This window comes from Microcebus murinus, chromosome 20 (assembly GCF_040939455.1).
Source record: "Microcebus murinus isolate Inina chromosome 20, M.murinus_Inina_mat1.0, whole genome shotgun sequence".
NCBI classification, from domain to species: domain Eukaryota; kingdom Metazoa; phylum Chordata; class Mammalia; order Primates; family Cheirogaleidae; genus Microcebus; species Microcebus murinus.
Window position 1 is genome coordinate 18,945,401 of NC_134123.1, and position 27,341 is coordinate 18,972,741.

General features: G+C 54.8%; 1 protein-coding gene across 1 annotated transcript; it reads left to right on the top strand.

The window, feature by feature from the left end:
• Positions 1 to 4,306: 4,306 nt before the first annotated feature.
• Positions 4,307 to 27,307, top strand: SLC12A4 (solute carrier family 12 member 4). Its single transcript, XM_012742445.2, has 24 exons — positions 4,307 to 4,493; positions 10,369 to 10,463; positions 12,098 to 12,229; positions 16,377 to 16,523; positions 16,624 to 16,678; positions 18,242 to 18,372; positions 19,664 to 19,905; positions 20,052 to 20,266; positions 20,783 to 20,947; positions 21,038 to 21,136; positions 21,374 to 21,431; positions 21,724 to 21,898; positions 22,268 to 22,386; positions 23,654 to 23,752; positions 23,940 to 24,059; positions 24,307 to 24,411; positions 24,653 to 24,821; positions 25,114 to 25,309; positions 25,410 to 25,579; positions 25,667 to 25,798; positions 25,878 to 25,985; positions 26,190 to 26,374; positions 26,488 to 26,621; positions 26,789 to 27,307. Exons 1-24 carry the CDS (start codon positions 4,379 to 4,381, stop codon positions 26,878 to 26,880), a joined length of 3,258 nt encoding a protein of 1,085 aa, XP_012597899.2. The 5' UTR covers positions 4,307 to 4,378; the 3' UTR covers positions 26,881 to 27,307.
• The last annotated feature ends 34 nt before the right edge of the window (positions 27,308 to 27,341 follow it).

Consider the following 27,341-nt stretch of genomic DNA (forward strand, 5'->3'; position numbering starts at 1 on the left):
TCAGGAACAAATAATTTTTATGCCAAAAGCCTGAGCCCACAGAAGAGCACATTCGTGTATCCAGATCTGGTTTTGGATTCTGTTCCATTTATTTGGACTATTTGCTTGTCATCATACCAATACCACAGTGTCTTAATTATGGCAACTTTAAGTTTTGAGATCTGGTAGAATGAGTCTTCCCATGTTGTTCTTTAAGAGTATCATATCAGGGCTGGGTGCGGTGGCTCACGCCTGTAATCCTAGCACTCTGGGAGGCCAAGGCGGGAGGCTCGCTCAAGGTCAGGAGTTCGAAACCAGCCTGAGCAAGAGCGAGACCCCCATCTCTACTAAAAAAATAGAAAGAAATTAATTTTGGCCAACTAAAAACATATAGAAAAAATTAGCCGGGCATGGTGGCACGTGCCTGTAGTTCCAGCCCCTCAGGAGGCTGAGGGAAAAGGATCGCTTGAGTCCAGGAGTTTGAGGTTGCTGGTGAGCCAGGCTGTTGCCACGGCACACTAGCATGGGCAACAGAGTGAGACTCTGTCTAAAACAAAAAAAGAGTATCATATCAGTCAGTGTTTGATCCTATAGGCAGAACCACTATGAATGATATAAAATAAGGGATTTATTGTAGGGCTAAAGCCTTATGTAAATATAGGAGCCAGTGGAGACATCTATGCCAGGCTGTCAAGTGTGTATAGTGAAGCTGGACCAGCCATTAGGAAGGAGAGCTGGTAGAAGACAGCAAGGATGAACCAGAAGGACAAACTGGGACAATTGGATATCCATTTGGAAGAAATAAAAAAGAACATTGATCCCTGTCTTACATCATACAGAATATAACGTACAAAATAAGATTAATCAGAATATGTTATTGATCCAAATGGAAAAGGCTAAAGAATAAAACTCCTAGGAGGTAGTATAGGGAAATAATAATATAATTGTGACCTCAGTATAGGGACAAAAAACACTAATGACTGAGGAAACGACTGATACATTGAATTACATTAAAATTAATAATTATTCACAATAAAATACCATTAAAAGAGTAAAAAAGCCGGCCACAGAGTAGGAGACACTTTTTTTCTTTTTTCTTTCTTAGATCCAAGCCTTTGTGAAAAGGGAGACGTTTTTGACATGTATAATTGACAAAGAGCTTGTATTCAGAGATGGACAACCTAATATAAAAATGGGCATGACATTTGGATAGGAACCTTACAAGAAAAAATATCCAAATGGCCAATAAACATTAGGCAACCTTGTTAGTCACTAGGAAAATGCAAAATAAAATTCATACTGAAGGTGACTAAAATCCAACACATCTTAAAATCTTATATCCTTTTTTTCTTGACCTATTTGTAACCATGACAGTTGTGTTGAAATTTGCCACATCTGATGGTGTATTTGTCAGTTTTTCCCTGTAGTTCTAGCAATTTCTTTTTATTGAAGTGAAATTCATATACCATAAAATTAACCATTTTAAGTGAACAATTCAGTGGCCATTAGTACATTCACAGTTGTGCTACCATTGCTTAAAGGAAAAGGAAGCCCTATACCTACCCTATACACATTAAGCAGTTACTCCCCATTTTCCTCTCCCCATCCACCTCTCCACACCCACCCACCCAGCAATCTGCTTTCTGTCTCTATGGATTTACCTATTCTGGATATTTCTTACAAATGGAATCATACACTATATGGCTTTTGTGTCTGGTTTCTTTTGCTTAGCATAATCGGGGTTTTTGTTTATTTGTTTATTTGTTTTGAGACAGAGTCTTACTGTGTCACCCTAGCTAGAATGCAGTGGCATCATCATAGCTCACTGCAACCTCAAACTCCTGGGCTCAAGCGATCCTCCTGCCTCAGCCTCCCGAGTAGGTGGGACTACAGGAGCGTGCTGCTGCACCCAGCTCTTATGTTTCTGCTTGTTCTTTTTTATACTTTCTTGTTTCATATTGCTAATATCCTCCCTTCTCTTTTATAATACGTTTACTTGGCTAGTTTTGAATTTTTGAGCCATGCATTCTAACAATTTTCCTGATGGATGTTTTCATTTGAAATGTCTATGCTCCTCAAATGTCTTTTGATTTTGCGTGTGAGGTTATTTTCCTGTGAGGACTCTGATAGTACAGACTATGTGGTCAGTCAGTGGTATGGGGAAGTTATATAATAGCCTCAGAGTTCCCCAGAGCCCCCTCTAAGGTTGTCTGGTTGGGCTGTAGTGGCCTAACTCCCCCACACAGCACCTGACCCCACCTCAGAGGCCGCAGGCTGTGGGGGTCAGGGTGAGAGATATGGGGAACTTCGCAGAGCATTAGGGAAGACCAAGAGGGCACCTGTTCATTCTTTATTTGGAAAAACATGTTGGGGTCAGGTACCGGAGATACCAGGGTGACAATACCGACAAGGGTCCTGCCTTTGCAAAGTCCACAGTCTAGTGGGCAGGACAAACATTAATGGAAGGTTCCCGCCAACACATTTCTGCCTGCAGTGGGTGCTATGGAGTGCAAAGTTCCCCAGGGGAACCCCAATCCAGGTCCGGTAGGGGGCGGGGTGGGTGGCAGGGCATGTGAGGAGTGTGGTGAGTGAGGTGGAGAAAACAGGCTAGAAAGACTCTCTGTCAGAGTGAATAGTGGGTGACGCCCAGAAACCCCACGAGTCTGAGGCGATGAAAGGGGTTTGAAGGGCTGAGGCTGGGGAGGAGGATGGCGAGGGATGCGCCTGGAGAGGTCGGCAGGGCCAGATTGAGCAAGGCCTCATGGGCCAAGAGGGCTACGGCTTTCTCTTTATTTTTTTTTTTTTTTTTTTTTTGAGACAGAGTCTCACTTTGTTGTCCAGGCTAGAGTGAGTGCCGTGGCGTCAGCCTAGCTCACAGCAACCTCAAACTCCTGGGCTTGAGTGATCCTTCTGCCTCAGCCTCCTGAGTAGCTGGGACTACAGGCATGTGCCACCATGCCCGGCTAATTTTTTATATATATATCAGTTGGCCAATTAATTTCTTTCTATTTATAGTAGAGACGGGGTCTCGCTCTTGCTCAGGCTGGTTTTGAACTCCTGACCTTGAGCAATCCGCCCGCCTCGGCCTCCCAAGAGCTAGGATTACAGGCGTGAGCCACAGCGCCCGGCCGCTTTCTCTTTAGAAGAGGCGGCTCTACGTGAGCAGGGGAGAGAGCAGGGAGTCCAGTAGGAAGGCTGCGACTGTGGGCGGCTGAAGGTGGCGTGAGGGGCGGGAGGGCAGGTCGGCAGGAGGGGAGGGGTCAGGTGGTGGTCAGCTCGGGGGTCGTCCTGCCGGGCCCAGCGACTCTGCTTCCGCCCACAGCGGGAGGGTGGCTGGAGGCCGCAGTCAGAGCGCGCAGAGCCTGAGGTCGGTAGGTATCTCTGATGTTCTAAAGCCATCTGAGCCACAAAAGGGAGAAGAATAGAGACAGACGAGTAAGATGGGCTCTGGGGTTTTCTGATAGAGGGAAAAATAAATAGCTGAAAGGACGGCCCAGAAAGATAAAGATGCCAAAGTAAAGCCAACTTGATAAGTTATCTGAAGCAGTAGAGTAGAAAGTGAAAGAAAAGAAAAATGAATAGCAAATAAGTAGACGACTTGGGTAAAGGAACCCCAGGATGTGAGACAGTATAAGAGGAAGTTTAAATGAAAGCACTGGGCTAAAGCACCCAGTGTCCTGTCCCACAGGGCAATGGGACAGGCACGGGGGCGCGTGTGGGGGGTCCTCCCTGCCCGAAGACGCAGCAGCCTCAGGGGAAGGGCCGAGAATCCCCAGCTGCCTCCAGCAGGAGAGGCTACCGCGAGGAGGCGCAGGGCAAGGCCGGGACTTTGGCGGGGTCGCGGGTTCCAGGGACGCGGAGAAGTGTGAGCAGATGATGGAAACCGGGAGGACGTATCCAGGGATGGCGGGAGGCTCCGAGCAGGACTAGGGTGGCCCTTGCGGTCCTGCCTTCCCTTCCCTCTCCCGGAGCAACAGAAATGTTCCCGAGCACTTAGCAAGCCCAGGGCTGAGAGCCAGGCCCCCGCGCCCCACCTCGCGGAGCCCTCAAAGAGTCTCACGGACGTGGAAGCGCGTTTGCTCCATTTTACGGGTACTGCCTCTGCGGCTCAGAGGGGACGGCCCCTCACCCAAGGCCAGTCACACAGGTATCGGGTCCTCCCTCGGCCGTGTAGCCAACTAGTTCTCCCGCCCAGGGGTCTCCACGCCACGAGGGCCCCCCTCGGGGAGGAGCGGGCCCGAGCCCTTCCCGCTCCCCGCCCCCGAGGGGCGGCCCGGGGGGCGGGCGGAGGAAGTGAGCGCAGCGGGGAGGAATGCGAGCGGGCGGGGCGTGCGGGCCCGGGGCGGCGGGACAGCCGGCAGGCGGCCGGACGGCGGGTGCGGCAGGACCAGCGCGCGCGATGCCTCACTTCACCGTGGTGCCGGTGGACGGGCCGCGGCGCGGCGACTATGACAACCTCGAGGGGCTCAGCTGGGTGGACTACGGGGAGCGCGCCGAGCGGGAGGACTCGGACGGTGAGGGCGCGCCGGGAGCGGGCCGTGGCGGGACAGGGGGGCCGGCCACGCGGGGCCCGCGCCCACACGCAGCCGCGGACCTTGCGCGCACACGTCGATGCGGTCTCAACTTTCCGTCGTCTGCGCCGCCGCAATCAACTCCCAGCTCCGCGCGGGCGGACTCGATTTTCCCCAGCTCTTGCCGCCCGTCGCCCGACCGCCCTCCCCACCCCAGCTCCTCCCCTGCAGGCGGCGGGCGAGGGCTGCAGACGTGGCTGCCCCGGGAAACCAGCCTGCCGGGCAGCCCGGCTCGGGGATAGCGCCTGGCCCCCAACTCCGGTCCTTCCCGGCTGGGAGCAGAGCTGAAGCCCCGACACCAGCCCCTTCAACTTCGGTGCATCTCCCCCATGCTTTTTCGCCTCAGCTCCCCATTTGGGGTGCAGCGTCTCTGCCTTTAAGACTCCCCTCCCTCCCCCCTCCAGTGTCTCCCTGCACCTCCGGTTAGGAGAGACGGGTGTGCCTGCCGACGGGCTCTGCGCATAACTGCCTGAGTGCGCTGGTGTTGTCCCGAGGCTTAGATGAGTAGGAACAGTGGGCATCTGCGGAGCACTCTCATGGAGACAGGCTTGTCTGGGCACTCTACGTGAATTAACTCGTTTCATCTTCCCAGCATCCCCCAAGGGATAAGTACTGTTACTCGCACTTAGGAAGGAGTGGAGGGAGGAACAGAGGTTATGTAACTTGTGTCTGTGGGATGTCATTCAAACCCAGGCTTGAGATTCCAGTGCCTTAACCTAGGTGTTAGGGCTGGGCCTGGGGGTAAGCCCCTCCTCACTCTTCCCAGATACCTGCCTCATACCACATCCCTTTCTCCATCTCCTACCCCAAGAGGTCCCCAGGGGCTGTCCTTATCAGGGCCCACCCTTGGAGTGTGAACACCACTGATAACATGTGTATGTGTAACAGCACATGCATGTATAATTATGCTTGTGCAGGTGTGTAGCTGTGGGTATCACAAGGTGAAGGCCAGATCAGGTCAGGGCATGCTCATGGCCACTGTTTCCTTCAGGGATGTCAGTCATGAGGATGGTGATTTGACAGATGACAAAAGCCTGCAATGTCTGTGACTGACCCTGATGGAGATATGTAGGAAACGTGCTATTGACATGTGTCAGGTGATGTGATCTTGACCTCTGACCTGTGATAGTGACACAACTGAGGTGATCCATGCCTCATATGAGTGATGGCTAGGGTGTGTACCACCTGACTGCCATGTGTGGAGATAGCCAGGACAGTGGCATGGGCTGCTGGACACTGTGAAGGTTTTATAAGCCTAACAGCTGTGTGAGTGCCCTCCCTCCTCCCCACCCCCAATGCCCTTGTCTGTCCCTGTTCAAGTGCTCAGGGCAGGAGCCAGTGTCCCTGCTCCCCTAGTCCCTGGAGGCTCTCTCTCCCCAGAGGCTAGACTGGCCAGCCTGCCTAGGATCAGCCTGGACCAGTTGGCAGGCAGAGCTGAGCCTTTGGCCCCGCCTTGGTCCCTGCAGGGTGGCTGGAGGGACCTGGAGCCACATTGGCTAATTCCTGCTGGATCCCTCCAGGTTAGGCCAGCTCCTCCCATCACCCCCTTCCTCTTCCTACTCCTCTTACTCCTTTTCAGCTAGACTTTGGCAGTCTGCAGGATGGGGGACACCCTGCACCCAGGTGAGTGATTTTGATCCTTGGTGGGGACTGGCAAGGCGTCAGAGGGCACAAAAACAGTGAGCCTCAGGTCCTGTCCCTCCAGCTCAAGGCTCACAGCACCGCTACTCTAAGGGGCGTACATGGGCCTGATCATCCAGGCCACCTTGGCCTGTGGGCAAGGGGTAGGGAGGTTCTAGACGGGCACCTCTGGCAGATGCCCATGTGCACAGGGATCAGGAGGGTCACCTGGATCCCTGCCTGCCACTGGTGCATTCACAGTTGCTGGTGTGAACACTACTGTGTATCTCATAGGCAGCCCATGGGCCTAGGCCGTGCTCAGATCCACTAGGGGTCTCAGGTGGCATCTGAGCAAGCTTTGGCCTGGCAGGCATGCCCAGACCTGCCCTGGAATTTTTGGAATAGCTGAGGCCTAAACTGGCAGCCTGAAGCTTAGGGCAGTACAGACACCCAGCCACTGCTTAGACTCCTCCATAGTCCCACAATCACATGGAAGCTTTGGGGAACTCCAAGGAGTACCTGCCAGGTGTCTGGCACCAGACTGTTCCTTTTCTGGTGCAGCTAGGCTATTGGAAAAGCAGGTGTTACTATCTCTACGTCATAGAAGAGGAAGCCAAGGCAGCTCAGAGAGGTCAAGCAGGTTCCCCTGGGTCACACAGGGGAAGGGCCAGGAATCCAAGTCAGACTGCCAGCTATCTGAACACCCAGAAGCCAAGGTATAGCCTGGCAAATTGCATATCCCAGACCCCCTTCTCCATGTTAAAAGATTGTTCTGCTCTCTGGGGTATACCATGGATGGACCAGGATCTGGAGTAGGAACAGGGAACTTGCAGCTCAGACCCCACTTGGCTCTGGTGGACCCTGGCACCCAGGTGTGGCCCTCCTCTCTGGGTGACCTTACCTCTGAACCTCTCTGAGCCTTACTCTCCTTGTCACTAAAAGGGAATATATGCTATCTACTGGAATGTTGCTGTGAGATTAGAGACCACTCTTGGAAGGGCTCTGAGCCTCCCTCAAGCAATGGCTAAAGGGACAAGGGATCAGCTAGGTCTTGGAGGATCATTCACAGGCATTGTGGAGGGGCTGCTGTGTACTCAACTGTACATTTTCTAGATACTAGCACAGTCTCGTTAGAAAGATAAGGCAGCAGTGGTGGGGCAGGCCACACCACATGAGTTAGGATAATTTATAATTTATTTTCAACCTACTTCCACAAAAAGATCAGAAGAAATATGCCTCCCCAAAGAATTGTTACTGTCGGCCGGGCGCGGTGGCTCACGCCTGTAATCCTAGCTCTCTGGGAGGCCGAGACGGGAGAATTGCTCAAGGTCAGGAGTTCAAAACCAGCCTGAGCAAGAGCGAGACCCCGTCTCTACTATAAATAGAAAGAAATTAATTGGCCAACTAATATATATAGAAAAAATTAGCCGGGCATGGTGGCGAATGCCTGTAGTCCCAGCTACTCGGGAGGCTGAGGCAGGAGGATCGCTTGAGCCCAGGAGTTTGAGGTTGCTGTGAGCTAGGCTGATGCCACGGCACTCACTCTAGCCTGGGCAACAAGTGAGACTCTGTCTCAAAAAAAAAAAAAAAAGAATTGTTACTGTCAGGAAGATCACAAACCATGCAGAGGAAGGGGACAAGGACTCTGAGATGAGACAGATGGTGACTGCATCTAAGGAGTACATTTAGCTTGGAGATTCCTGGCAGCCAAGGCAGAAAGGGAAGTAAGATGAGTGGTATAGCTCCCATTTTCTGACAAAATGTAGGATCTGATTTATTCAGGGAGACAGTTTTTTTGTCATGAAAATCCAAGAGTCATTTTCAGAGGCATTAGGTATCACTGATGGGCCATCAATGTAGTGGGCCATGTGTGACTGGGTTTCTAGAGTTTTCTTGTAACTCCTTATCCTGATCCTGAACAAACATTGAGGGCACAGCAAATGTCATAGGGTATCTGAGGAACTACGTGACCCCACCAGGCTTTCACACGACGGGGGGGCTGACTTGACCTCTGGCTGCTTTTGTCCACTGTACCGTTGGCATTGACCTACAGGAACATGGGGACTGAGCTGCTAAGCTAGTCCAGGTTGCTGGATAAGACAAATGTATTGCTTTCACATGCTGTGGGAAGGAAGCACTGACTTTGCCCCAGAAATATTCATGGGCACACTTTACCTGTTAGTGTGCTTGGATAATGAAGAATCCACAGGACAGCACCTGCTGAGTGGTTGTTGGCTCAGAGAAGATAAGTTAAGCCTCATCCTGATAGCAAAATGATGTATCAGTTGAAGTAGGATGCATCTGCCAGCATTCTCAGTTGCAAACAAGAGAAATGAATTGTCGCCTATTTAAACAAAATGTTGGTGTGCACAGCCATTGCGTGGCCCAATCACTAGTCTGAGTTGGTGATGACACTTCTGTTGCCACTTTCATCACCAGACACCATGCCAGCCCTTTTGCCCTCAAAACTGCCTACTGCTGCCATCTAATACCAAAGTGGCCTCTTTTTTTGTTTTTCTTTTTTGAGACAGAGTCTTGCTCTGTTATCTGGGCTAGAGTGCCGTGGCATCAGCCTAGCTCACAGCAACCTCAAACTCCTGGGCTCAAGCAATCCTTCTGCCTCAGCCTCCCGAGTAGCTGGGACTACAGGCATGCACCACCATGCCCAGTTAATTTTTTCTATATAATTTTAGTTGTACGGCTAATTTCTTTCTATTTTTAGTAGAGACTGGGTCTCACTCTTGCTCAGGCTGGTCTTGAACTCCTGAGCTCAAACGATCTTACCGCCTCAGCCTCCCAGAGGGCTAGGATTACAGGCGTGAGCCACCACAACCGGCCCCAAGGTGGCTTCTTTGAACCAAAATGTCTGCTTCTCATTTGCTGTGAGGCCTTGAGCCACTGCTGCTGCTGCCAGACTGTCTGACGCTGGGGGTTGGGGGCCCCTCATCATCTACAAAGGGAGTGCTTGGCATCTTCTGCCTGTTTGGTTGGAAGATGGGAATGTCACCCACTGAGACTTACAAGGGACAAGAGTTGGAAAGCAGGGAAGCATGTGATTGATGGGAGGCCAGAAAAAGCAGCTGAACTTTGGGAGTTGAGGCAAGTTTATAAAAAAACAAGCATTTGTTTGGGACCCGGCGCAGTGGCTCATGCCTACATCCCCAGCACTTTGGGAGGCCAAGGCGGAAGTATCTCTTCAGGCCAGGAGTTCTAGACCAGCATGGGCAACATAGTGAGATCTGGTCTCTACAAAAAATTTAAACATCAGCCAGGTGTGGTGGTGCACACCTGTAGTCCCAGCTACTCGGGAGGCTGAGACAGGAGTATTGCTTGAACCTAGGAGTTTGAGGCTGCTGTGAGCTATCATCAGGCCATTGCTCTAAAGCCTGGGTGACAGAGCAAGACCCTGTCTTAAAAGAACAAAAAAAGGAACATTTGGCTCCTTTCAGCGAGGTTTCCTTCTAGCTGGGACACAGTCTCACCAGCCTGGGGGGGGGGTCGAGGCTAGTCTGGGGCAAGCGGCAGAATATGAGCACAAAGAGGCCAAGGCGCTGCAGCCCCTGCCAGCAGTCCCTGTTCAGCCCAACACCCACCAGCTTTTGTAGGTGACCTTAGTAGGGGCTCCACACCCTCTAGCGATCTCTACCCTCTGGGGCCTACCCTGCCTCCCAGCATGCCCTGGGGCTGCCTCTAGGACGCCCCCGCGCGGTGCATAGTGGGGCAGCTAGCTGGCCACCTGAGAGCCATGGCAGCCAAAGGTGCTCTGTGCGGCTTCATCTATCTGGAGGGCAGCACCCGAACGGTCCCGGAGGACGACGAACGCCTGTCGCCCTGCACCCTGGGTACTCCAGAAAGCAGAAAGGCACTGGGGAGGGTAGCAGTTTGGAGTAGGGGCGGTCTGAGGGCGGCCCAGGGCCGGGTCACGCCCCCGGCAGGCTCCGCCTCTCCGTGGTCTCACGTGCTTGTATTTGTCTGGGGCGCTCACGTAGGTGTCTTTTCTAGAGGGAGTGATGCTCTGGGTTTGGTCGCTGGCTGCTCCCTGGCCCTTCAAGGATGCTGGCAGGTTGTGATGGGGAAACTGAGTTCCAGCCTTGTGACATTGAGGCTTCCAACGTGCTCCACCGGGATGATGTTTTGGGGGCGGGATACAGACTGGGGGCTCAGGAAGCAGACCCTAATTGTTCCTCTCTCTTCACAGGACATGGCAACCACAGGGAAAGCAGCCCTTTTCTTTGCCCCATGGAGGCTTCCAGAGGAAGTGACTACTATGACAGGAACCTGGCACTGTTTGAGGTAGCTGAGGAGCCATTCGGGGCCACAGGTGTGGCAGGGAGGTGGGCGGGAGCGGCCTGTGGGGAAGGACCCAGGCCTCAGCTGAGCAGGCAAGCTGGGTGGTCGTACCTCCTCTAGTCTCCTCTTGCCAGCCTGGCTCTCCTGGCAGCCAGGCTGCAGTTCCTTTGGCTCTTCGACTGAAACAGCTTTCCCAGAGGCCCCTCACAACACCCCCCCCCTCATTGCCACGTTCAGGGCTATTCACCTCTGTCTTCCTTGTAACCCCTCAGCGAAGTGACCACTTCCTCAGGGTTTCCCACCTCAGGGTTTCGTCTCTTCTCTTCACTCCCGGTTCTTCTCCCAGTCCATGGTTCTTTGTCCTCTCTGGTTGGCTTTTCCAACTCTGTCCTTCAGAAAAAGCAGCTGAACTTTGGGAGTCAAGGCAAGTTTATAAAAAAAACAAGCATTTGTTTGGGACCTGGCGCAGTGGCTCATGCCTATATCCCCAGCACTTTGGGAGGCCAAGGCGGAAGTAGCTGAGCAGCCATTTGGGGCCACAGGTGTGGCAGGTAGGTGGGCGGGAGCGGCCTGTGGGGAAGGACCCAGGCCTCAGCTGAGTAGGCAAGCTGGGTGGTCATACCTCACTGAGGCCTGGTCCTTCCCACCAGATCAGCGCCCCCCCCCATTTGCAGCCTTAGTGGATACTTATCTGAAAAGATTCCCAAATTTGTGCCTTTGCACTTGAATTTTATCCTTTTGAGACTCAAGTTGAAAAGTGAGGTCTGGATTTAAGACACAATTTAGGCTCCTAAACTCTGACCCACACGTTCAGTGCCCCATGGCTAAATAATGTAGGTTCCTCAATCTCCACGTGCCTCAAAGGGCCTACATCTTCACCTCTCGCTCCCAACCCCCTTCTCCCTGGGAGTAGTGTCAGAAAGGAGCTGACCGACAGGGAAAGGCTAAATAAATGTGGGCAAGAGGCAGGTGGAGCCGCAGTGCTGAGAAGGCCTCCTGACCTGGGGAAGCAGCAAGGTTCTGCAGTGAAGGCCTTGACCTGGCCCCACCTGGGGATGGCTGGGGGCCAGCATCCCCCCTCTGCAATTGACATGGGTGCTCGCAGGGACTGGGGGCTGGAGGGAAGACCCTCCAGGAAGATCAGGGTTTGGGCAGACAAGAGAGACTTCACTTGTCCCAGACATCCCTCTTTTGCCATCCTTGGTTCCCCGAGGTGCCTAGGAAGGCCTTTCTTGTGGGGAGTTGAGGGTAGATGTGAGTATGGAGGCCCAGTCATAACTGGGAGGTGGCAGGGCAGAGCAGGCAAGATGAAGTGTGCCATTTGCTTGCCTGCCAGCCGCCAGCCGTGCCCTGCCCTCTCTCCCCTGAGGCAGGTGATTTTCACAAATGGGTTGGCAGTAATTGCAGCCAAGGTGGGGCAGAGAAAAGCAGCCGCTGGGCTGGGCCTTTGAGTGCCACGTGCTGGGGTGTGGTGCCCACACCTGCCCAGTCGACTGGCTTGGGCTTCCCCGGGCAAGAGCTGGGATCAGGCCCAGGCCTGCTTCAGGGCTTGGCACGGGGCCAGGCTGCTGGCTACACACAGGTAGCCTGGCGCCGGCCTGGCCCCTTGCCATCTTGCCCCATGGCTCTGTTTACAGGAAGAGCTGGACATCCGCCCAAAAGTATCGTCTCTTCTGGGCAAGCTCGTCAGCTACACCAACCTCACCCAGGGCGCCAAGGAGCATGAGGAGGCTGAGAGTGGGGAAGGCCCCCGCCGGAGGGCAGCTGAGGTGAGTTGGTCGGGGCAGCAGAGGGGCCACACCTGGAAAGACAGACCCAACACCATGGAATTGGCTGTTTCCCCACGTGGTGGTGAGCACGCCAGGGAAGTGGGTGCAGGTGCGGTGAGCATGGAGGATGGGCACTCAGTACCGTGGCTCAAGGAGGCTTCAGGAGGTGTGGGCTACTGAGGAGCTCCTGGAGGGGTGGGGAAGAGGACCAAGGAGGCCCTCAAAAATGACAGCTGGGCACTATGGCTCATGCCTGTAATCCCAGCACTTTGGGATGTCAAGGCAGGAGGATTACTTGAAGTCAGGAGTTCGAGATCAGCCTGGGCAACATAGCAAGGCCCTGTCTCTACAAAAAAATTAAAAATCTAGCCAGGTATGATGGTGTGTGCCTGTAGTCACAGCTACTCCAGAGGTTAAGCCCAGGAATTCAAGGTTACAGTGAGCTTTGATCGTGCCACTGCACTCCAGCCTCGATGACAGAGCAAGACCGTGTCTCTTAAAAAAAATAGGGCCAGGCGTGGTGGCTCACACCTGTAATCCTAGCACTCTGGGAGGCCGAGGTGGGAGGATCACTCAAGGTCAGCACTCTGGGAGGCTAAGATGGGGGGATTGCTTGAGGTCTGAAGTTTGAGACCAGCCAGATCAAGAGTGAGACCCCGTCTCCACTAAAAATAGAAAAAATTAGCTGGGCGTGGTACTGCACGCCTGTAGTCCCAGCTACTCAGGAGGCTGAGGCAGGAGGATCACTTGAGCCCAGGAGTTTGAGGTTCTTGTGAGCTAGGCTGATGCCATGGCACTCTAGCCCAGGCAATAGAGAGTGACTCTGTTTAAAAAAAAAAAAAGAGGAAGAACTTGTCTGAGGTGGCTGAGCTAGATGAAATCAGTGCGTAATGCTAATGCTGGGAGACACAGTTGTGAGATGTGTCACTATGTAGAAGGCCAGATCACTGGCATCGCATCAGTGTGGATGAAGGTGTTGCCTTTGCAGCCAGGAACCTAGTTGTCCCTTGGAGGCCATGAAATCTAGAGCAAATGACAAACCCTCCTGCCATTTTCTGTGTTAGCCCAAGGCACCACAGTCTGAAGACCCCTCCAGCAGCCCCTGGGCTCCAGGGGGACATGTATGTGTGCTTGGAGCCTGGCACTGCCTGGTGTGGCTTCTTGTTCTCTCTCCTGGTCCCATCACCTGCTCACCATCCAGTCTTTAGGGTGACTTTTGCCTCTTTGCCCAGCTTTCTCTGTTTGCTGGGAATCAGGTTAGCTGAGGGCTGGTGATTTTTCTGCAGTTTTGATTTGGAGGCAAGGGACCCTCCATGAGGTTTATTTATTTGTTTATTTTTTTATCTTCAAATAGAATAGACTATAGTGACCCCCATGAGGTTCAGGGAGCAGCTGTGTTTTAGAAGGAGCTGAGGGCTGGAGCTTTCTTCTTGAAGGTCAGCAGGAGCTGAAGGTGCTCCTGGTTGGGATAAGCCAGGCCTCCAGCCTCAGACCTGTTTGTGAGATTTGGGCCTTGATGGAGTGGGCACAGGAGCGAGGGTAGTCTCAGCTGAAGTGCACCTTTCACCTTGCCCTTCTGGGTGGCAAGCCAGCCCATGCTTCAGAGAGGGCACCTGACATCTTGAGGTCACACAGACCCAACCCCCTAACCCTATCTGGCTGGCTATGATTTTGCTGGCATGTTCTGGACTGCAGATAGCAGAGAACCCTGACTGGCTCCTCTGTCCTAGCCAGCATTGCAGGGGCATCTCAACTTCTTAGAGTGTTGCCCATCGTGGGAGAAGGGCCCTTAGGTAAGAGCTTCATCCTTGTCCCTTCAGGCCAAGCTGCCAAAAAGGAGTTGGTAGCTGGGAGTGACAAGGCCCCTAAGAGAGGCTAGCGCACATCTCAGCAGGAGGGGGAAGGAAACCTGGGTTGGTGAAGGGCCATGGTCCCTTGGCCTAATGGGCAGCCTGTGAGGATGCTGGGTCCAGCCTCTAGTTACCTACTGTGCTCACCTGACCATAGGGGAAGGATCTGAGAGGGGGGTGGGTGTCCCAGCTCCAGTGGCTTTTCCCTGGAGGAAGCAGCAGCCTGGTCAAGTGCACAGGAAGTGGGTAGGAAGCTAGGGCTCTGGGGCTGCTTAGCTGTGGTGCTCACCCAGGGCAGGTCTGAGCGGAGACCTCAGGAAAGGAAGGCTTGAGGCAGGAAGTGTGGGCCTCCAGCCAGACCATTTTAAGGCCCAAGGGCAGCCTCTCCCTTGCAGCCACTCCAGCTCTGGCCCGGACCTTCGGAGGCTGCCAGAAGTTATTTGGGGATATAGAAACCATTTCCGGCCCTGCCCTTTCCCACACTGCCCTTTTCTCAGAATGACTCAGCCTAGGCTGGGGGTGGGACTGGGAGCTCTTGTTGCCGCTATGCAGTGGGTGGTATCATCTGAGAAGGGCTCAGACAGAGCCCTGGTGGGATGTATCTGTCTCCTACACTGCACTGTGCAAGACAGGTCAAGGAACTGTTTTGACTTGCCCAGGCTCTTCTGAGGTCCTTTAGGCCAGCAGTCCCCAACCTTTTGCCACCAGGGCCCAGTTTCATAGAAGACAGTTTTTCCATGGACCTGGGTGGTGGAGGGGGGCAGAGGGGGTACAGAGCTCAGGCAGTGATTCCAGCAATGGGGAGCAGCTGTAAATATAGATGAAGCTTCGCTTGCTCACCTGTTGCTTACCTCCTGCTGTGCGCAACCCCCCACACACACACACCATTTGTAAATTTCATGGGTGAAATTTTTCCACACAGCTTTAGGCCACGCACAGTTTCTGCCCCCTAGGCCAGGATCCTACAGAAGGTTCCTATGGCTGTGTAGTTCTCTCCCCACCCCAGCGTCAGGGCAGCAGGAGGCTTCACTGGGGCTCCAGTGGAAGCTCTCAGGGCCACTCTGCCCTGGGTGACATTCAGTTCTTTAAGAAGACACCAGCCTGCCTCTGTGCTCTCAGCCTCTGCCCTGGCCCCTGCTCTGCCCTTATATAGTTGAGAAATCCTGCCTGGGTCTGCACATTAGACCTTCCTCGCCTGCCCTACACCCTGAGTCCCCTTGCTGCAGGAGTTTCCCAACAGGATGTCCCAGGGCCTTCCAAGGCACCACTCACTGGGTTGAAAACCTTTCAGGCACTTGCAGTGCTTGCGGTGATAGAACAGTAAACAAGCCAAGTCTACCCAGTACGGTCACGAGACATACATGTAAACAGTCCGTTACCATGACCTGTGGTGACTACTCTAGTAGAAGGCTGTATCAGATGCTGAGGGAATGCAAGAAGGAGTACCAGCTCCACCTTAGGCAGCCCAGAGAACTTCCTGGAAGAGGTAACAGTTAAATCTCCTGTAGGTTTCACTGGAGAGGAGTTTGCCAGGTTGTGAGGCAAAGCTGATGCCCCAGGTAGAGTCCAACACATTCCCAGGTTCAGAGAATCTGAGGGCCCTATGTGGTCAGGGACTGGGGCTAACAAGGGAGGTGATGGGACATGTCTGGTGGCCCAAGCCAGGAGTCTGGGCCATACACTAGATTATAGCACAATGCAGAGGGTTTTCGGGTCAGATGATGAGATTGGACTTGGTTTTCAGAGACCTGCGCTGACAGCAGAGTGGGTTGGAATGTGTGGAGAGGTTGACAGGCACCGGAGGGCACCACCCAGGTGCCCAGGTGTACTGTCCCAGCTTCAAGGGACTAAGGCTGGGACAAGGCAAGCTGGTCTTAGGGCAGTAGGGAGGCAGACTGGGTAGGAGTCAGTGTCCACTTGGACCAGAGTGGGAAGAGGGAGAGCCAGAGGTGACATCTTGGACTTTTGCTTGGGTGACTTGGGGCCTGCTGGCTGAAAAGGTAGAGATCTGAGACAGATTGCTCTTTCAGAAGTTTAACAAGAGAGAGGAAGATTAGGAGGCAGTACCTTGGGGTGGAGTTAAGATTCAAAAGTTCACACATGAGATTTCAAAAAGAATCAGATTTTACACCTCTCCAGTCGTAACTGTCCTCTTATGTGAAAGTCAGTAGAGACATCCTAGCTCTCACCCCCACCTCCTGTGTTCCCCAGAACCCCACTGAGTGTGAGGGGCTGCTGAGTGTCTAGGGCAGGGCCCCTCTGATGCTCTGTGCACCCCTCCCCTGATTCCTCCATAGGCACCCAGCATGGGCACCCTCATGGGGGTGTACCTGCCCTGCCTGCAGAATATCTTCGGGGTTATCCTGTTCCTGCGGCTGACCTGGATGGTGGGCACGGCCGGGGTGCTGCAGGCCCTCCTCATCGTGCTCATCTGCTGCTGCTGTGTGAGTGTCCCGACAGGGGCAGGGGTGGGCTGGGCACATTCCATGGCCACCTGCAGAGCCCACCCAGCTGGGCTGCTGACCCAGACCCTCCTTCCTACAGACCCTGCTGACAGCCATTTCCATGAGCGCCATCGCCACCAATGGTGTCGTTCCAGGTGGGTGAGTGCCACCCAAGGCCTGGTGGGGGGAACAGGGCCCAGAATCCACTTTGATCTGCCTGGGAACCCACATGGCTCACCCGTGTGCGCCAAGCAGTTCTCTGGTGGTCCCAGTCCCTGACTCTAGGACATTGCCACCACTTAGGAGCTTCCCTGCTTGACAGTGTTTGAGACTGCTATTGTGTTTTGTTTCATTAGTATAGAAGTAATACCAAAAAAAAGGCAATGTATGTTTACCATAAGAGTGTTTGAAAATACAGGAAAATGCAGAATGGAAAATTGAGGCTGGGTGTGGTGGTGTACCCCTGTCGTCCCAGCTACTCAGGAGGCTGAGGCAGGAGGATCGCTTGAGCCCAGGAGTTGGAGGTTGCAGTGAGCTATTGTGATACCACTGTACTCTAGCCCAGGTGACAGAGTGAGACTTTGTCTCATTAAAAAAAAAAAAAAAAGCATCTGTAAACCCGCCACCCTGAGTTCATTACTATTTACCTTCTAGGATGTGGTCACAGAGTCTTATAAAGCATTGGGCACACAGTTGCACACAAGTGCACTCTTTTTCTTGTATATGTATATATGTATGTGTATATATATATACATACATGGATATATTATATATATCACATATTATATATATGAATATATAATACATATTCGTATTTCCCAAATATGTGTATATATACACATATGCATATGCATCCATATGTATATATTTATGTTTGTGTTTCCCAAATATTGGAAAGTTTGTTTTTTTTTAAAGCAGGATTCTTCCATAGTAAACTACAACCTAATTTATATGATTATCCTCCTACTTGTGGGTTCTACTTTGTCACTCTCGTAAACATTGTCATGAACGGCCTCACACAAATCTCTGTTCACGCCCCTGGCAGTTCCCTTAGGAGAGGGTCCTAGCAGTGGGAGAACAGCATGAAAGGGATTGATCATATTTTAAATTTCTTGATCCCTGTTCCCAGATAAAACTTCCCAGAGAAGTTTTATCAGGAGCAGATACAACCAACAACATGGGATCACTGTTGTCTCCCTATGCTGGCCACCCTGGGGCCCAGTGTTGGCTCTGACTCTTGCCAGGGGTAGTAGACTCTGACAGAAGCACAGACTCAGAGCAAGAGGGTCAGCTATGACTGCTCAGCTGGTGGCAGGCCCTGGGGGCCAAAGACAGGACAAGACGCAGTCGCTGCTCTGGTCTGGAGGGGTTAGACTAATAAAGGCGTGGGCCTCGGGGGAGGGGGAGGTGTGCTGAGATAGGACACACCTACCCAGAGGAGGCTGTCGGGACTGCCCTGAGTGCAGGGAGTTGGAGGACAGTGGCTGCTCAGTCACTGCTGCGGACCTAGAGCTGCCCCAGCAAAGTAGTCATTTCACTGGCCTGTGCTGGACGTTCTTGTCATATGGGAATGGTCCAAAGCCAGCCGTGCAGCCTCTTTCATCTGTAAATGGGAAAAGCAGTCCCTGTCCCACCAGGCGGGGTGAGGGCCTGTCATGGGGAGATCCCCTTGACGAACCACCCTTGATCCATGTGTACTTTTCCTTTCTCTGCTATAGCCGGGGGCTCCTATTTCATGATTTCCCGCTCACTGGGGCCAGAATTTGGAGGCGCTGTGGGCCTGTGCTTCTACCTGGGAACTACATTTGCGGCAGCCATGTACATCCTGGGGGCCATCGAGATCTTGCTGGTGAGTCCGGCTAAGCCCTGGCCATGTCAGATTGTGTCCAAACAGTCCCTTTGGACTCCAAACAAAAGGCCCAGGTGGTTCATGTTCCTGGCACCTCTGGCCAAGGCCTGGGGGTTATAAAGCGGAGGCCTCAAAGGAGAAAGACCTTTGCTCAGACCAGTCTGCCTTTCACCTCCTCGCCAGTTTGGGCCAGGCAGGGAAGGGGCCTGGCTGCCTTTGCCTTGGCCCTGGATGTTCCACCTACCTGGGCACCGTTTTGGCCATGGCAGGGGGTCCGTGCACTGTTGCACTTAGGTCAGTGACAGATCTTGGTGGTGACACAGAGACTGCCTCCTGGGCTTGTGTGGGCTCTGGGTAGCTCTGTCTCCCCCAGGGCTCTGTGCTTCAGATCTAGCTTCTCTTTGTCACTGAGTCAGAGTGAGTAACCACAGGACCCTGTCTGGAGGCCAGTGCCCCCTCCGTGAGCCACACGGGTGCTCTCAGACTCAGATCCTCAATTCCCCTGAATGCCCCGGCCAGTGGGAGCAGAGGTAGAGGGGCTGTGGAAGGCACAGGGTGACAGGTGCCCACCCCTCCCTTGGTTATTCCAACATTGCAAGTCCTGTACCTGTAGTACAGATCTTGTGCCAGGATTTTCTGATTTGGGGGAGGGTTTTTTGTATTTGTATTCTATTTCTCATATTCCTTGCACTTTTATTATTTGGGATTCTTCTGTAGGAAAAATTTGTCCCTTCCCCCCATTTATTTTTTTCTTCAACCATGTAATTATATCTGTACAGACTTCTAGATATTTTTCTTTGGGTTGTAATACAATACTGTCATCATTTCTTTTGCTCAAACTCTTCCACTGTGGCTATGCAGCCATTCAGATTGGCACCTGCATCTGGATCCTTTTGCATTTGTTTGTTTTCGAATAACAGCTTAATTAAGATATAATTTACGTTCCATGCAATTCTCTACTCATTGAAAATGTACAATTCAGCGGTTTTTAGTATATTCCCATAGTTGTACAACTATCACCACAATCAATTTTAGAAGATTTTCATGCGTCCCAAACGAAACCCCATCAGTAGTCATTCTCCCTTCCCTCCCAGCCCTAGCAACCACTGATCTGATTTTTGTCTCTATGGATTTGCCTATTCTGGACATTTCATATAAACGAAATCATATAATATGTGGTCTTTTATGACTGGCTTCTTTTACATATGCTTTTAAAAAGAAAAACCAAAATGACAGGTTTTGCTGTCCAAATAGGAAGGTCAAACCCTTTCTGTCTGTCATCTTGTTTTAGACCTACATTGCCCCACCAGCTGCCATTTTTTACCCGTCGGGTGCTCATGACACGTCGAGTGCCACCTTGAACAATATGCGCGTGTATGGGACCATTTTCCTGACCTTCATGACCCTGGTGGTATTTGTTGGTGTCAAGTACGTGAACAAATTTGCCTCGCTCTTCCTGGCCTGTGTGATCATCTCCATCCTTTCCATCTACGCTGGGGGCATCAAGTCTATTTTTGACCCTCCTGTGTTTCCGTAAGTGACCCATAAATTTGTCCAGGTATTGCACTGATGTCCCTCCCGTGCAGACAGCCTTTGATGCCCTGAGTCCCGGAGACTTCAGGGTGGGAACAGGCTGGGGCCTCCAGCTGAGCAGGTGCCAATGCTTTTGTCCCCCACAGAGTATGCATGTTGGGCAACAGGACCCTCTCCCGGGACCAGTTTGACATCTGTGCCAAGACAACCATGGTGGACAATGAGACAGTGGCCACTCGGCTATGGAATTTCTTCTGCCACGGCCCCAACCTTACCACTGAATCCTGCGACCCCTACTTTCTGCTCAACAATGTGACCGAGATCCCTGGCATTCCCGGGGCAGCTGCTGGTGTGCTCCAAGGTGGGTCCTCCCTCTCTTCCTTCTGCTCCTGAGTGCACAGGCCAAGCAGGAGAGCAGAGCACAGAGCTGTCCTTGTGTGTCCAGCTCAGAAATAGGGAGCAGTTCCTGGCTGCCTTCCCAGCCCAGCAGTGTCCCCTCGGTCTGGCTCCTGGCAGCCGAGCTTTGGGTGAGCAGAGCCTGTTTGGCCAGCGTCCCAGACCTGCAGCAGTCTCCAGAAAGTGCTGGCAGCCCCTCTCCCCCCGGCCACCAACCCCTGATGCTGCCTGGGGATGTTCCCACACGAGCCATAAAGGGCCTCTGTCTGGAAGGCAGGCAGTGGCGGGGCTCTGGCTGGTAGTGGTCTGGCCACCTTTGTCTGCCAGACTTCTAGCCAGCAATCTCCTTGCCATTGGCCACAGCAGCCTGGGGCTGACACTGCAGCCATTACGCTGGAGCTAACCCAAGTCCCCAGCATCTGCACCTAAATTGCTGGGGGCCGTAGGTGGGGCCATGGTGGTGATACTGCTGCCCTTACAGAAAACCTGTGGAGCGCCTACCTGGAGAAGGGCGAGGTGGTAGAGAAGCACGGGCTGCCCTCCACAGACGCCCTGGGCCTGAAGGAGAGCCTGCCCCTGTACGTGGTGGCTGACATCGCCACATCCTTCACCGTGCTGGTTGGCATCTTCTTCCCGTCAGTAACAGGTGAGCCCCTCTGCCCACCCAGCCAGCCTTGCCCCCAAACCCGGGGAGTCCCTAAGGGAGTCCCTAAGGGAGTCTTGTCTGTTTTTGGAGGCATCATGGCTGGCTCAAACCGCTCTGGGGACCTCCGCGACGCCCAGAAGTCCATCCCAGTGGGGACCATTTTGGCCATCATTACAACCTCCCTCGTGTGTATCCTTTCCCAGGCCTAGGGCGGGGGGACCGGGAACAGGAGGCACCTGCCTGTGTGTGAGTTCCAGCCGGTAGGCACAGGCACGCCACAGGCATGCATGCGTATATACACGCACACTCGAGGGACACACACGTACACACCATGAAACCCTCAGCTGTAAGTGTCCCATCTGAGTCTGCTGGCTGAGACTGGGACAGCCATGCGTAGAAGCCTTGCTTTCCTTGACTCCACCGCAGACTTCAGCAGTGTGGTTCTCTTTGGCGCCTGCATCGAGGGTGTGGTTCTCCGGGACAAGTGAGTGAGCTGGGCCCCTCCCTGTAGCAGTGGCTCAGCTTTTGCCCGAGCTCATGCATGATCCCACACATGTCCTCAGGCTGCTGGCTGCCAGTGGTGGTCCATGCCACCAGGTGGGTCAGACTCCTAGAAGACTTTTGCTTCTGAGAGGATGGTGACACCACGATCAGGGCTGGGCTGAGGGGGAAAGACAGGTCTGGTGGACTGGCCCTCTCTGCTGAGGGGCCAGAGTGCTGCCCACTGGAGACTGCCTTCCTGACCCGACATCCTTTGCTCTGGGCCGCCCCTGCAGGTACGGTGACGGCGTCAGCAGGAACTTGGTGGTGGGCACATTGGCCTGGCCTTCGCCCTGGGTCATCGTCATCGGCTCCTTCTTTTCAACTTGTGGCGCTGGCCTCCAGAGCCTCACAGGGGCACCACGCCTCTTGCAGGCCATTGCCAAGGACAACATCATCCCCTTCCTCCGGGTGAGCCCTGCGTTCCTCCACAGCCTGGCTACTACTGGATCCCTCACCCAGCCTGGGGGGGGAGAGAATACAGATGCACATATCTCCCCACGGTGGCCCCAGGCCATGCAGCCAGCCACGGGGAGCTGCCCAGACCCTGGCCCTGCTATGCTGTTGGGAGAGCTGCTTGGACCCACAACCCATGGCCTGTTTATAGCTCACCCAAAGCAGAGAGGCCAAGCCAGGGAGACTGTGGTCCCGTATGGATAGGCCTGGGTGTGGCCTGAGTCCCAGAGGACGGCTTTGGTGGTGATGGCGGCCAGACTGTCCTTTGGGGCCTGGGGTGTGGAATGAAGGTGCTAGGACCAGCTTCTTCTCTGACGCACACAGGTGTTTGGCCACGGGAAGGCCAATGGCGAACCCACGTGGGCACTCCTCCTGACCGCACTCATCGCCGAGCTCGGCATCCTTATCGCCTCCCTCGACATGGTGGCCCCCATTCTGTCCATGTGAGCTTGGGAGCCGGAGCAGGGCAGGGGGGTGGTCTTGGGAAAGGCTCCCTGGACCCCAGCACCTTCCTGTGACCCTGTCTGGTGCCGAGGGTGCAGTGGGGAGATGTAGCAGCTGCCTGGGGAGTTGTTGCCTGGCACCTACGCAGGAGCTGTAAAGAGACCAACAGGTCCCACTCCCCTCTAGTAGAGTTCCCAAAGCAGGTGGCCAGCGGACCTCCACCCCGGGCAGGGCAAGCACCAGGTCCCTCGTGCCTTGATGAAGCCATCGCTGCCCCGTCCATTTTCAAAATCATTTGCTTTCATTGTTCTGGAATCATCTGGGCAAATCAGTGTGCCAGAGCCTTGCAGGCAGTGGTCAGCATGTGGTGATTTCTGGGGCCCCCGAGGCAGAGCTTGCTTGGTTGCTGTGTCACCTCTGCCCTGCCGGGGTCCTTGCACACCCTGCTCCGGGGTGGGCGCTCCTCTTGCTTGCACAGTTGTGAATGGCCACCCCCTTTTTCTGCCCTTCTCTGGCCCCAGACTGTCAGGACCCCTTTTCCCCCTGCAGCCTCCATCCCAGCTACAGCCAGGCCTGTGCTCTCTTGGCCTCCTCAGCTCACCCACCCCTCACATAAATCCATGCCTGAAACTGTTCTTGCCACAGTCATCTCGAGTGGTGGCCCCCCTTGGCCACGCCAGAAGGCATAGCTCAGCCTGTCTATCCTGTGGCTCTAGCTAGCAGCCCTGTCCCGTGGGTCCTCCTGCCATCTGCAGGTGAAGGTTGGTGCCCCCTCCCTTAGCTCTCTGCTCCTCAGCTACCTTCCCAGGGGGCTTGTGCAACCAGCCTTGTCCATGTCCCAGACTCCCACGACCACCGTAGCGTCTCCCAAGTGTCTGATTCGGTGCATTCGAATGATTCTGGTCATCTTCTCCCGACGTGTTCCTCCTCCCCACTTGCGTGACAGCCCCTCGTGCACTTGGTCACCCAGGCCAGAGACCTGAGTATGTGTAGCCAGCTCCAGACATAGCACTTCCTGCCACTCCGGGCACCATCCCCCTCCCCCTGCTGTTCCTATCTCCACTGCCACCTGGCCCTGAAGACACCTTCTCTGCAGTGGGCCACTGCCTCAGGCTGTGGAAGCAGGTGCTGTGGGCTTAAGATGACCTGGCTGAGCCCATGCAGGGCAGGGCTGTGGGGAAGCTCAGTTTCGTGTCCAGGCCCAGCCGGAAACCAGGTCCTTGGTGGCAAGGAGGTGTCTGTGCCAACCGCCTCCCTGTGCTGCAGGTTCTTTCTCATGTGCTACCTGTTTGTGAACCTGGCCTGTGCCGTGCAGACACTCCTGAGGACCCCCAACTGGCGGCCCCGGTTCAAGTACTATCACTGGTGAGTATGCACTGGACCCTGAGCCAAGCCCTCTGACACAAGAGATACTGGGGACTCCAGGAGCCTCATTCTGCATGAGGTTTGGGTTTCTGGGTGGTCCTTGTCTTGGGAGGAAGAAGGTAAGGCTGGGGGGGTGACCTGGGGCCCTACTGGTCTTGCCCTGATTCTGAACCCCCCTCTGGCCCAGGGCACTGTCTTTCCTGGGCATGAGCCTCTGCCTGGCCCTCATGTTTGTCTCCTCCTGGTACTATGCTCTGGTTGCCATGCTCATCGCGGGCATGATCTACAAGTACATCGAGTACCAAGGGTGAGTTAAGGGCTGCTGCGTGGCCTCTGCCAGCAGCTTGTACAGCGCTGAGGGTGCCTAGCTGAGCAAGTGGGGTGGTCTGAATGTTGGGGTGGTGGGAGCTGGGCCATCCTTTGCTAGCGACCATGGGTGCTCCCATGGGACTGGGAGGCTGTGAGACTCAGGGCGCCCAAGAGGATTTCTCATTCACATAGACAGAAACCCCTGGGTGGGACCAGGGGCTCACCAGCTGTGGTGGCATCTGCAGGGCTGAGAAGGAGTGGGGTGATGGGATCCGAGGCCTGTCTCTGAGCGCTGCCCGCTATGCACTGCTGCGGCTTGAGGAGGGGCCCCCTCACACGAAGAACTGGCGGTGAGTTGACACTCAGACGCCACCAAGGGCCATCTCAGGGTTCTTGGGAGTGGGAGGGTCAGGAAGTGCCGGTTCCCCCTCCTAGTCCAAGGTCCCCATCCTGGGGCTGCTGGGGCACCCTCCCGCTTGTGGATCCATGCTATCCAAACCTGTGGGGACCCATGATCCATGGAGGAGGAGGAGGGGCTCTCTGGAGGCATCTGGCCCTGGTCTCAGGCTGCCTCCCCGTCTGGCCCCGCAGGCCTCAGCTCCTGGTGCTGCTGAAGCTAGACGAGGACCTTCACGTGAAGTACCCACGGCTCCTCACCTTTGCCTCCCAGCTTAAGGCCGGCAAGGGCCTGACAATTGTTGGTTCTGTCATCCAGGGCAGCTTCCTGGAGAGCTACGGCGAGGCCCAGGCCGCCGAGCAGGTGCCTGTCACAGGGGGTGGGAGCCGAGCCAGACCAGAGGTGTCTGGGCTACAGCTGGCACATAGGGGAGGGGACCAATCCTAGCCAGCCAGGTGGACAGCACTGCTGCCACCTGAGAGGTGGAACAAGGGTGGTCTAGCTGTCCCAGCTTGAAAATGTGGCCTCTGGGTAGGCAGTTTGTCCCCATTTCCTCCCCCCGCTCCCACGTAGTTTTGTGTGCCAGGCACCCTGGGAGGGAGCCCAGAAAAGGAGGAGCTGACAGCCTTGCTTCTGACCTTGGGCACCCCCGCAGACGATCAAGAACATGATGGAGATTGAGAAAGTGAAAGGCTTCTGCCAGGTAGTGGTGGCCAACAAGGTGCGTGAGGGGCTGGCTCACCTCATCCAGTCTTGTGGCCTGGGCGGCATGAGGCACAACTCCGTGGTGCTGGGGTGGCCCTACGGCTGGCGACAGAGTGAGGACCCACGTGCCTGGAAGACCTTTATTGGTATGTGACGGGCTGGTGCCTGGGCTGGGCCAGGGGTCCGATAAGGTGGCCGAGGCCAGAAGGCCACAGACTGGTGGTCAGCAGTGCCCCTCGTCCCCAGACACTGTGCGCTGCACTACGGCTGCCCACCTGGCCCTGCTCGTGCCCAAGAACATCGCCTTCTACCCCAGCAACCACGAGCGCTACCTGGAGGGCCATATCGACGTGTGGTGGATCGTGCATGACGGTGGCATGCTCATGCTTCTGCCTTTCCTGCTGCGCCAGCACAAGGTGGGCCAGGTGGCTGGGCGCAGGGGGCAGTGGCTGGGCCCTTGGTGGGGGCTGTGGCTGAACCAGCCACCTACCCCGTTGCCACAGGTTTGGAGGAAGTGTCGCATGCGCATCTTCACAGTGGCCCAGATGGACGACAACAGCATCCAGATGAAGAAGGACCTGGCCGTCTTCCTGTACCATCTCCGCCTTGAGGCGGAGGTGGAGGTGGTGGAGATGGTGAGCCGCCTGCCCTGACTGGGCCCTGTGGGTACCACGTCCCATGCAGCCCGGTCCTCACAGCCCGCCCTCTCCCCAGCACAATAGCGACATCTCTGCATATACCTACGAGCGGACCCTGATGATGGAGCAGCGGTCCCAGATGCTGCGGCAGATGCGGCTGACCAAGACTGAGCAGGAGCGAGAAGTCAGTGGCCTTCTGGGTTCAAGCCAGGGGTGGGTGCAGGGTCGGGCCTTTGGAGACACCATGGATGAGGGGGCATCAGAACAACTCACTCCAGCCCGACCCAAGCCATTGCCCCTTTCCCTGAGCAGGGTGGTCAGGGTGGGCCAGCCAGGGCCCTCCCCGTTTTCCCATGACACTGAGGCTACCTTCTCTGATTGTCCCTAGGCCCAGCTAGTCAAGGACCGGCACTCGGCCCTGCGGCTAGACAGCCTGTACTCAGATGAGGAAGACGAGACTGCAGCAGGGGCCGAGAAGATCCAGATGACATGGACCCGGGACAAGTACATGACTGAGCCCTGGGACCCCAGCCATGCCCCTGACAACTTCCGGGAGCTGGTGCACATTAAGCCGTGAGTGCAGCAAAAATGGGCCCAGCTATGCTGGGGTCTGGGGGTGAAGGTGGGTGGGCCAGGCACCCTCCTTGCAGGACTGTTCACCATGTGATCGGCTGCATTACCCACAGAGACCAATCCAACGTGCGGCGCATGCACACTGCTGTGAAGCTCAATGAAGTCATTGTCACACGCTCCCACGATGCCCGCCTGGTCCTACTGAACATGCCCGGCCCACCCAAGAACAGCGAGGGGGACGAGAACTGTATCCCTTTGCAGAGAGGCAGGCAATGGGGAGGTGGACCTTGTGTGAGGTCAGGCCAGAAGCCCTGGGTGCAGGTGGCCCAGGCTGCCCCAGCTCTGATCCATGGGGCACATTACCCTGGTCGCCCCTTGGTCTTGGTGCTGCCTCCTTGACCTGATGCCCTGCAGACATGGAGTTCCTCGAGGTGCTGACCGAGGGCCTTGAGCGGGTGCTGTTGGTGCGTGGTGGTGGCCGCGAAGTCATCACCATCTACTCCTGAGCCCAGTATAGTCCTGTGGTGTGGAGTGGAAGTGTCCAGGGTAACAGTCCCTGCTTGCCCTGGACCCAGCTTTGAATCCGGGCGGGGCGGAGCAGTGGACATGGATCTGAGGTCCTTTGGGACCCTGGGAAGTTTGGGGACTTTCCATCCAGCATCCCAGTGTGCCTGCCCTGGCTGGAGAAGACTGGTGGGGGCTGGCTTGGGGGCAGCTGGTCCAGCCCAGGAGTGCTATTTATTGCATATTTATTGTTCGGATGTCACCATAGGAGAGGAAGGGAGGGGTAGCAAGGGAGAGGTCTAGCCCAGCTCGCCTGCAGGAAGACCTGGCTTGGGCTACTGTGGGCAGGGACCCCCACCATGCTGAGCTGAATGGAGCCGGCCAGCTGAGGCCTGACTCTTTCAATAAAACATTGTGTACTTCTGGGCCTCCTGCTGCCCTGGCTCTGTCTCCCTTGGCGGCA

What these genes read in the sequence shown, in the direction of transcription:
- SLC12A4 (XM_012742445.2), top strand. Translation starts at nt 4,379, where the DNA reads ATGCCTCACTTCACCGTGGTGCCGGTGGACGGGCCGCGGCGCGGCGAC. An exon ending in GGGCCATCGAGATCTTGCTG is followed by an intron (nt 18,373 to 19,663) that starts GTGAGTCCGGCT and finishes ATCTTGTTTTAG; the next exon opens with ACCTACATTGCCCCACCAGC. An exon ending in TGCCTGGAAGACCTTTATTG is followed by an intron (nt 25,310 to 25,409) that starts GTATGTGACGGG and finishes CCTCGTCCCCAG; the next exon opens with ACACTGTGCGCTGCACTACG.